Here is an 11,225-nt window from a genome sequence, read left to right as displayed (position 1 = left end):
TAGTCCATCCAAAACACTAAATTGTCATGTTTTGACTAGACTAAGGGGGGAGATGCTGACGAGGACAAAAATATGCAGCGCTTAATTTCCGGAATTTGGCCTTATCTCGAAAGCTATCAAATAAAGAGAAGATCAACACGAAGGCACATGATAAATATGAAGAATTATAGTCCTTTTTAAAGTAGAATTGTTAATATTTTGCAATAAATAGAGGCGTGTATTTTCATTATTGAGGTATCTCGATCGATCCCAAACGATCCAACCTTGTACAATGTAATCTCTCCCCAAAATATAGTGAAAACACCCCCAAACTCCGTGGATGTCGATCTTATGATCAAATCACGTAAATTCTTGCACATTCTTATTGTTTTATGTTATAGGTGATTTTTTTGGACTCAACAATATAATACTTGATGGTTTCAAACCGTCAAGTATACCTGCATAACCGTCAACAAAAGTAAGTATACACGACGGTTAATAACCGTCATCTATACTAGGAACTATAGATGACACCACTATACTTGACGGTTCGTGGAAGGCATAGATGACAGCTAAAAATCGTCTACTATGAGCGAATTTCTTATAGTGCGACTCAATTTAGCTAAGGTTTAAATATAAAAAAGAGTAAAAAATTACACAACATAAAAAATACCATTGTATATTGAGACTAGCGCGTAAAAGACAACAGTTAAAACACACGTTGTCTAATATGACTATAGACAACGAGTCTTAGAACAACGTTGTCTATTTATCGCGCTCAATTGTCTATGAGAGAAAAGAGAACGGTTTTTGGTCACGTTGTCTATGACCGCCACCAAATAGACAACCGTCTCCTGAAAATGATTGTCTATAGTCATATTAGACAATGGAGTTTAAGCGATGTCGTCTAAATTCTCGCTGATAGACAACGTTTACACTATAAATTATTGTCTATCAACGTATAGACTTCAAAGCATGTTGTCTATATTATATCATCTATGAGTATGATCGAGCTGAATTCTTGTAGTGCAAGAAAATGGAATTTCAATATTTCAATACGATACAATATAATTGAGTGTTACACGTCATGTTTCATTTCATCGGTGCACTTCACGTGGACATTTACATATGTTATTATGACTAATACAATTGCACGTCATCTAATATACACATGATGCGTACTGATGACAACAATACATAAAATGTAACACTAAAATGTATCATGAAATCTCAAATATCACTGAAACACATGTGAAAAGTATATATTAGATCTAATATAACCCATGGACCATATATATGTATTAATTGAACTCTATGTAGTAGTAGTCTCCCCTCCACATGCTTTCTCAACATCTCCAATTTGTTGGCATTCCCCTTTTTCCCTCTCTTCTTCCTTAGCCTTTCCCCATAGCACAAAATAAAGCCCTCCAACTAGGAGAATTGCCCCAATAACACTGCCACATATACATTTCAAACTCTCTGAGTCATTTCAAATCTTGTATTTCATTTTATGAGCACAAATATAGCGAATGTAGTAAGTGGAACATTATTTTTATAAAATTGCTAAATATTTATCAAAAAAACTATCTTCTGGAAGTCGAAATTTAGAGAGAGGGGAATGGTTACCTTCCCAAAGTGATGATCTCCCCCAAAACAATTGCTGATAGAATGATTGTGAAAACCATGATCCATGGAGTGGTCATGGATAGGTAAACCGGACCTTTCTTCTCAACAACCCATGTTTGAAGGTAGAATGTGAAGCCAGTCACCACTATTCCCTGCCAAATAAATCGCAACCCATTTCAGTCAACAATGTATATTCATATTTCAATTACATCGAAAAAAAGGGGGCTTACACAGTAGGCTACAGACACAAGTCTGATGTTCCATCCAAGTTGCCACTCATTAGGGTCTCTTGTAACACTAATAGCAACTAAAAATGATTGTATTGCGCTCAGAAAGCATTGTAGGGTTGTCAACAGCAACTTTGATGGATAACTTCTTAATACTCTCCCCTGTTACAATAAATTAACAAATTAGTAAAAGAGACACAAGATAATGGTATAACAGTAAAAATTGTTCCGCCAGATATTCCAGATAATGTTTCGTCTAATATATATATTCAAGACACTAACACTAGGATAAGATTTTACATTATATATTTAGAAATATATAAGATGATGGATGGGACCTGTAAGACGAGCCAGAAAGCCCAGCATAAGTTGGCAAGTAGCATGAGAAAGACACCCTGAATCCAAGTATTTTGAGGGGACAAATGTGGTTGGATTTGATTGTGTATCAAGTGATGGTGAAGCAATAGTTTCAAGAAAGGGCCTCTGTACAATGCAATGGTCACTACTCCTCCTATGCAAAGTGTTACTCCACAAACCTTCATCAACCCAGGCCTGCTTCTTATATTCACCTTCTCCATCCTGCAATTAATCAACACCAATGCATGAGATGCAATCCAACAGTATAATATTATTTAAAATGGAATGTCTGTGTGCGTGTGTAATTCTTTTCTCTCCTCTCTCTCTCTCTCTATATATATATATATGAATATTATTCCTTTTTTTAATATCTTATCCATATTATTTTTAAATAGTACATATATGATGGATGGTGAAACAGTGAATTTCCTAGAAAGAAAGAAGTGGGACATATATGATTTTTTCTTCTTTTTTTTCTCTTTTTTTGTGGGGTACCTTAGTGAACTGTGAATATATATATCTACTGAGTGCGACAACAAATTCTATTAGCTGCCCAACTTTTATATGATAAAGATATTGGCTTTATTCCAATTTTTGTGACTAGAGAAATATAATATACACTTGGGGAGGTGAGGATGGCCAACGGAAACGACGGAAAGGGGCTCGAATCTTTTAATTAGTTAATTATTGTTTCATTTTTGTTCATCTGATGAACATTACGTATGTAAATGTAATATGGATATTATGAACACACACACACACACACATATATATATATATATATAGGGTGTGATTATAATGAGAACCACACTTATCGTGAGAACATAAGAACCATTAAAATCAATGCATCTGCTATATAAATTAATGCATTCGCTATTAAATTTAATGCATCCGAAAATAATAAAAATTTTGCTCCCTTCAGGATTCGAACCCAGGATCTGCATTCATCCACCAAAATGATGCATCCACCGTAGATCTTGATGATCGAATGGCTTAAAATGGTTCTCCGTTCTAATTTTATTTAGTGGTTCTTATTTGAACCTCTCCCTATATATATATATATATATATATATATATATATATATATATATATATGTATGGAACGCATGAATATTTAGTATAATGCAACACAATATCTTGGCTGTCTAATGAGGGGGTATATTTTGCAGATAAAAAGCATATTGAATATTTTTATTCTCAATAGTAGAATTTCTTTAATGTCACCATTTTAATGGGATAAAAATCAAGTAAAACTAGCTTAAATAATAGAAATAATCAAGGATCTTGGGATATCCCAAAATTTTAATCAATCAAAGTAAACAAGGAATTAGTACTATTTTTATCTATCAAAGTTAATGTTTCAAAGTAAACGCCCCCTGAGAGTATATATATATACTCCCTCCGTCCATAAAGAAGGTGTTTGATTGCTCAAACTAAATTGTCTCAAAATTATCCAAGATTGAATTAGCCTGAGATTAATTTTGTTATAAAGGCAAGTCATGAATCATGACTAATCCTACATGACATTGTCTCCGGATATTAAGTACCAAACCATATCTACCCAACTGAAAAGGATGTTATAAGAATAAGACTAATTTTATCTAATCCTACAAACAGAACAATTATACGACACAATTTTATTTTTTTGATAAACTATACGACACAAATTTTAATAAAATAATTAGTGGATGTATGTTTAGTGAATAAAAGATCTCACTATGTAGAAATAAATGATTAAACTTAATTGATCGTGAGTCATAGGTGATTTTTTGATAAACTTTTTGTAAAGTTTAAATATATATATAAGAAGAGGGTGTAAGGACTTAATTATATTGAAAGAAAATGTAGTATATTCTTTTTAGATGAAAAGAGTATATTTCAAGAATAAGTTTTATCATCATAGTTTAATCCCTTATTATGGTTCTTCCCTGATAGGGTTCTTTCCTACGTAAGAGCCTTGCTATAAATAGGTGGGATCGCCTTTTTCTTGATTCCGTCACACTTCACTAATTAATTCGTTATTTTGTTGAATAGCAATAATTAAGTTTCTAATTTATAAAAAAAAAGTCGAATAAGAAAATACTTGTTAATTTATTTAATTCAAATTTAGTATACGTATAGTTGAAATTAAAAATAGAAATATAATCAACCAACCTTGCAAATTTAGTCTATATGCAAATTTAATATTTAGTGGTGGGATTAAATAAATGATATTGACAAACTTTTCTACTTATATTTTGTGGTTAATCAAAACAACTTTATTTTGAATTCTTAATCGAAACAGCTGACAATTATTCCCTTTGATTAATCACACCACACGATCAATTATAAAGCAAAACCCCTCCGAATTTTTCCTCCTCCTTGAGTTTTACGAAGTATAGAGGAATTATATGACATATATTAGTATAAAATTATAACGATAACTGAATTACCCAAAAAGAAGTGCAAGGAAGAAAGTGATAACAGGTAGTGTATTGGAAGTGGCAGCTCCCAAAGATGCTGACGTGTACTTCAAACCCACACCCACAATATCCAAGCTCATTGTAATCCTGCAACACCACCGCCATATATATATTACTCCATATAGTTAGAGAGAAAGAGATGGATCAGCTACAAACTAATTAATTACCCAATTAGACTGAGCATGAAAATCTTGATGAGGAGTGAAAGTGGCAATGGTGGAGCAGTTTTCCTGCAAACCAAAAAAATTAGTAATTAATTAATTAATGTTGTTATTTTTTAGAGAGAGAGAAAGAGAGAGAGAAAGAAACCCTATAGCTAGAGAGGTAATATTATTAATTACCGCTCGAGAGAGATGGCAATGGGGAGCAAGAAGAGGGTAGCAGCAGCTTGTCTGTAGAAAACGAAGACAAAAGTGTTCATTCCCACATCAAATGCAAGCTTCGTTAGCAAGAAATACCCTGCATACACTAGCTGTATCGCAAGAACTGCCAAAAGGGGCTTCTTTTCCTCCATTCCCTCTCTCTCTCTCTCTCTCTCTCTCTGATGGAGAATTATGATACACAAGATTGCTGGAAAGATGATTGTCTATAAATATATATCTCTCTCTCTATGGAAAGTTAAAGCTGTGTGTGTGATGCACAAGTTCGCTGGAAAGATGTGTATATATAGGGCTCTGAATGTACAGTGCGAAGCCATGTGATGAATTTGAATAAAAAAACACACAAAAAAGGTGAGATGTTGCGAGTCTTGTTACATCTCAGTTAAAAGTTTATATACTTCCCCCCTCCCCCAAAATAATTTATAGCATTGGAGGGCACCAATTTTAAGATGAATTATTGAATGTATTGAAAGTTAAGAAAATATCTTATATTTTTTCGTCTTAATTTTTAGTATTTATATTTTCATTCTTAAATGTCTTATATTTTTATATTCATTTCTATTTTTAATAAAAGTTAGTTGTTACCCTTATTTTATTCACAATACACCCAATTATTTTTATTAAAATCTGCGTCACTCTCAATTGAATACTAAAAATTAGGATGAAAGGAGTAATTAACATTGAAAGTTATGAAAGTGTATTATAATTAATATTAAGAGTGATAAAAAGTAAGAGTGAATAAAATATTATTAATGGTGGAATATTGCCCTAAAATATTGAAAAGAGAGGTTATTTAAGTGACAGTAAAAGGAATAAATTAAAAAGCTATTTGGTGACCGTAAAAGGAATAAATTAAAAAGTTATTTGTGGGAGGAAGAGAGTATTAGTATAAAGAAAAGAAAATATAAGTGTCCGAGTTTGATTTAACTATTTATTATTTTGTTTGTTTGCTAGTGGAGACTAAACGATTTCTTGTCATCATATACATAATGAGGTTAGATTACCGACTATGATTTAATATCAGGTGTGACTTTAGTGGTTAGAGTCTATCTATTTGGGCAAATATACAGAGAGCTCAACAGTTTGATATATAGGAGTATCTTTTTTTTCTTTAGGTGTGTGTTCGATAGAAATTATGTTGTATATATAATTTTATTCAGAGTAGTATGAAAAGAAAATTCGAGTAGTTTATTTTTATTTTTAATTTCAATTCATGATAATATCATCATTAATTAGGCGTTGGTATTAACTAGGCGTTGGTGTAATAATATTTCCTCATATTTTCCACCCTAAAGAATATGAAATGCAAAAAATGATGTTACTTTTACATGTACAACCAAAGATAACGCACTATTTGTTAAAGTTTATTTTTCATTATTGATTAAAAAAACATGATTTTTATCAAAAAATAAAAAGGAAACATGATTCGTATTTTTATTCTCATTGTTAAGATTTCTCTAATATTATATTTTTAAGGAGATATGAATCAAATAAAAATAATAGTTAAAGTAATAGAAATTGCTAAGGATATCTCAAAGTTCCACGATCATCTTAATAAACGAGGAATTTGCCTATATTATTTTGAAGTAGTATGCGCTAGAATATCCCATCAACTCCATTATTTTTAACAGTTTAGGCTAGTTCTCAGAAGTTAGCGCCTCCTATAAGAGAGTGTTTGACTGAGCTTATAAATTCTTTAAATTAAAATAATTTATAAGCTGTTTAGGAGCTTATTAGCTCTTTTAAAGTGTTTGCAAAATAAGCTCCTAAAACGCGGTTGGGAAATGAAAGATATATCCAATCCTTGTGTTTTGATTATACCAAAACTGTTAGAAGACACATTCTAGCTAGTAGCTATAGAGGTTATCTTTCTGGACTTAAATATTTTAGTCCCTATAGTAGCTAAACTGAAGACTGAACGTCTTGAAGACTGAAGATGTAAACTTAACTGAAGAAGAGTTCGACTGAAAGCTTCTTACAAGTTCTGAATGCATCGGAGTTGCAGATCCAACTGAAGTCCTGACTGATGGAAAATACACTGGAATCACCTGAAGAATCCACGAGCCATAGCAAGCACTTCAACTGAAGACAAGTTCGGTTACACTAAAGACTATGACGAACTGAAAGAAGAAATGATGTCTTACTAACTCCAGCCACGTGGATAGCTTTCTGGACACGCCGCATTTAATGCCTAAGTCGGAGCATTGACTTTAAAAGGACATAATTTCCTTTTTCATGTAAGCCTGCAACACCTATTCTGAAGGACAAGAAGACCAACTCTCCATTCATCAAAGGAGAATGAAGACAAAGAACCTGAGCTGTAGGGGTGTGCAGCAGGTCGAACTCGGACCGACCCGCCGAGTTTGTAGACCCAAAATTTTTAGAAAAACGGACCGACCCGGACCAAAAAGCGGGCCAACCGGGGACCGGACCGAACCCGAGCAACGGGTCCGATTTGGTCCGGATCGGACCCGCTAATGACCTAATTTTTTTTATTTTTTTTCCCTATTTTTCCACCTATTATATGAAGTAAACGAAGCAAAGTAATTATATGAAGCAACTTCAATAATTTTCTTCAATAAGAAGCAATAGGAGGCCAACAGCATGGCTGCACGAATTAAGCATGAATCGAGACTTAACATTGGGCATCAGAATCGAGACTTACCGGAGGAGGCCGTGGCGAGGCGGCGAGGGCCGAGGGGTGGTCGCAGGTCAGCGTCTGGGCAGGGGAACACCGCGCTGGGCGCGCGGAGTCAAGGCAACCGGCAGTGGGTGCGCCGCGCGCGGAGTGGCTGTGGTCGGCGGCGAGGTGTCTGGACTCTGGGCGCGTAGGGGGGAGACCGAGAGTCGGGCGTCACTACGTCTGCGCGTCAAGCCTAGGCTCGCAGCGGTGCTGGGCGTGGTCAGTCCGGTAGGCGGGGCGGCGGGGCGACAGGTTTGAGTGGAGTGGATGGGTGCGGCGGGGGGGTTAGGTTAGAACTTGGGTTTGATTTGATTCAAAATTCAAATTGAGGAGTCAGTAATAGTATTCTTAGGGTTAGATAAGTTAGATTAATATTATATTATTATTATAAATATTCATTATTAAATATAAATATTAAATATTAAATTTTTAATAGCACGGGTCGGTTCCGGGTTCGCCGAGTTTCGACCGGGTTCGACCCGGACCGACCCGAAAAACTTTCGATCCTCAAAATAAGACTCAACCCGGACCAAACACCTATAGTGGGCCGGTTCGGTCCCGTCGGTCCGGGCGGGTCCGGGTTGGGTTTGCACACCCCTACTGAGCTGATTTGGACCACGTCTCACAACGGCAGAATTCGAAGAGGGGATCTCCACCAACGAATCTATTTTGTAAAGCTGCCTATAAATAGCTCAGGAAAACACCCAAGAAAATGGGGTTGCAAATAGAGAGAGAGAATCTGATTCAATCATCAATGTTAAAGCTACATCGAAAGATCAACTCGAGCTTAACCACCATAAGCATTGAATCGAAGAAGAGCTAGAGCAATCAGAGATAACCCAATCAGTGCAACTGATTACATAAACTCTCTTAGTACATCTAGGCAATTAAACAAGATATATCCTTAGCCTAGTTTATGATTACTTGAGAGTTTGTTCTCAGTAATCCTAGTTGGTTTATTACATAACCTTTTCTTTAGAGTGAGAAGAGCGATTGTAATCGAGTTCGAGACTGAGACCGAACTCAATGGTTGTTTAGTACCAGCAAACTAAACAGTTAGGTTCCTGGGCACCCGCAAGCTAAGGGAGTTCCAGACCAGTGTTCTGACTCAGAGATCTTAGCCAAGCGCTGCAAAGGCATTATTGTCTTAGCGTGCTAAGAGAAGAGCGAGAAATCCAACCCAGTTTGTTGGTACTGAAAATTGTTTTTCAGTTCAAGGTTTGTTGTGCACCCGTAAGCACTAGCCCAGAGTGTTTGTCAGACTGATCATCTGACCGTGGACGTAGGAACTTGTTTTTTGAACCACGTAAAAATTCTTGTATTCTTTATCTACTTTCAGTTATTCTTATTTGCGCTAAAATTATTTACAACTGAATCTGACTAACTGAAAAGTGAAACTAAGGATTTCATTAAGTGACAAACTTTCTAAAGGCTATCTGAACTAAGTTTAAATTTCGCTGCTAGTGTTATTAGTTTAACTGATAAATCTCCGGATAATTAGTAAGATTCATAACACTCCTCTGTTTACGTTCAAACTCGACTGAGGCCTTATCTGGACTGAAGTTATCTGACTATTTCAGTTAACTGAAGTCATCCACTTATATTAATATCAGTATCAGTCGCTAGCATATCTTCAGCTGAAAACTGTTTTGAGACTTAACTGAAACCTTCAATTGATATTCTATCCAAAGCTTTTCAGTGTCAGTTAAGTTCTCTTATCTGTTTAAACATCAGTTTTCGCGAAGAATTCTCCTACAGGTGTATTCCCCCCTCCCCTCCCCCCCCATACACCTATTCAATGACCCTCCGAGACCCAAAAACAGCTTATAAGCTGTAAAAATAAACTCCAAGAGCTTATAAGCTCCCCAAAAAATAAGTTTCTCTACCCCAACTTATTTTCTCATTATCTTATAAGCAATACTCATTTAACAAAAAATACTCAACTATGATTTTTTATTTTCGTTATATATCATTCTAATTTCATTTTTCTTCGATTTTCTTTCTCTAACAAAATTTTTCTCACACTAACTAAAAATTCTCTCTCTAGCTTATAAGCTCAATTAACCAAACACTTTGACAACTTATAAGTTCTTAAGAAACTACATCTTATAAGCTCTTGAAACATCTTATAAGCTTCAAGAACTTATATACTCTTTAAAATAAGCTTAGCCAAACACCCTATAAGTTCGGTGAAAGATTTTTCTTGAAAAACATTAAGAAGAGTTTTTTTTTATGACTTTTGGGGAAGGGGGAAGCGGTCGGATTTGAACCCTAGACCTCAATGTTTGCAGACAAGAGTTTGCATCGCTTGGTATCCTTTGAGGATAACATTAAGAAGAGTTAATATGCAATAGTCATTTTTATTGTAAAGATAAAAATGGCCATAATTAATATATAAAGTAGTCATTTTTGTTTAAAGTACTATTATATCCTTAATTACCAAATTTAAGACTAAATTCACGACCAACCATATTTTTGGTTGTAGATTGTTCTATTTATAAGTCATGAATTAAGGGGTAAATAGTAGTGGTGCTTATTTTTTATTTTTTAATGACTAATGTTTATCTTTATTGTCTTAAAATACAAGGTTAATTTTTATTTGGATTTTTTTGAATTATTTAATTAAAATGTTAGTTATTAAAAAAAATTAAACATAAATCAAAATAATTAATGCTCCTTTGGTCGGCTTCAATAAATTTGTGAGGCGCGAAATCTTTTATAAATAAAATTTGAAGCTCGCGGTTGCATATAAATAAATAAACTAAATTTGCGCACATTAATATTTAGTTCATCAGTTGTGTTTGGTTTGATCTGTTCGACTAATGCCCCTATATGTGCGTAGATATATAATTAGGTTATCTAAGGTCATTTCTTAATAGGAAATCACTACCAAAGAATCTAACAAATGGGATCCCAAATTACACTACGTTTCAGCACAAAATCAGTTAAACGAATTTATTCGTAAATGGACACCATATTTCATTCAATTAAATTCACATTTTACTTCATAATTAGTACATCATCTCGTTGGATCACGATATATTTTATTATTTTTAAATTTTCAAATTATATAAAAATATTATTATTTATGATTTTGATTAATTAGTAACAAAAAAATTATGTTACTTTAGATAGGGTTAATGGCCGGAAAATACACGAACTATGATTACCGAATTTGCATTTTGCACATGATTATAGTCAACGTGTGTATCTTCGCCTAGCCAAGGTTCACCGCTTGGTTTCCGAACCTCCTGTCTTCCCCACTCGTGCTCTAGCACTTTAACCTTCGTCTTGTTCTTCTCTTCTCTGCTCTTCAGCTTCTTCTTGCTTCTCTTCTTCAAATCTGCACAAAAGAGAAAGAAAACAAGTAAAGGTGATAAAAGAAAAGGACGAAAGAAAGAGAAGAAGATAAAAAAAAGGGAGAATTCAGAGAAGGGGAAAATGTGTCCTCGGGACACTGTTGGGCTCAGATTTTCCCCTGTACTCGGCTAGCCCTTCCGGCAGCTGTACA

General features: G+C 34.5%; 1 protein-coding gene across 1 annotated transcript; it reads right to left on the bottom strand.

The window, feature by feature from the left end:
* Positions 1-1,006: 1,006 nt before the first annotated feature.
* On the bottom strand, positions 1,007-5,290 carry LOC130986670 (WAT1-related protein At5g64700-like). Its single transcript, XM_057910136.1, has 7 exons — positions 4,993-5,290; positions 4,819-4,881; positions 4,622-4,738; positions 2,171-2,411; positions 1,836-1,994; positions 1,606-1,757; positions 1,007-1,433 (listed from the first exon to the last, which is right to left on the bottom strand). Exons 1-7 carry the CDS (start codon positions 5,163-5,165, stop codon positions 1,292-1,294), a joined length of 1,047 nt encoding a protein of 348 aa, XP_057766119.1. The 5' UTR covers positions 5,166-5,290; the 3' UTR covers positions 1,007-1,291.
* Between the last annotated feature and the right edge of the window lie 5,935 nt (positions 5,291-11,225).

The sequence above is a fragment of the Salvia miltiorrhiza genome, chromosome 5, assembly GCF_028751815.1.
Source record: "Salvia miltiorrhiza cultivar Shanhuang (shh) chromosome 5, IMPLAD_Smil_shh, whole genome shotgun sequence".
In the NCBI taxonomy this organism is placed as follows: Eukaryota; Viridiplantae; Streptophyta; class Magnoliopsida; order Lamiales; family Lamiaceae; genus Salvia; species Salvia miltiorrhiza.
This window is presented reverse-complemented; position numbering and strand designations above follow the sequence as displayed.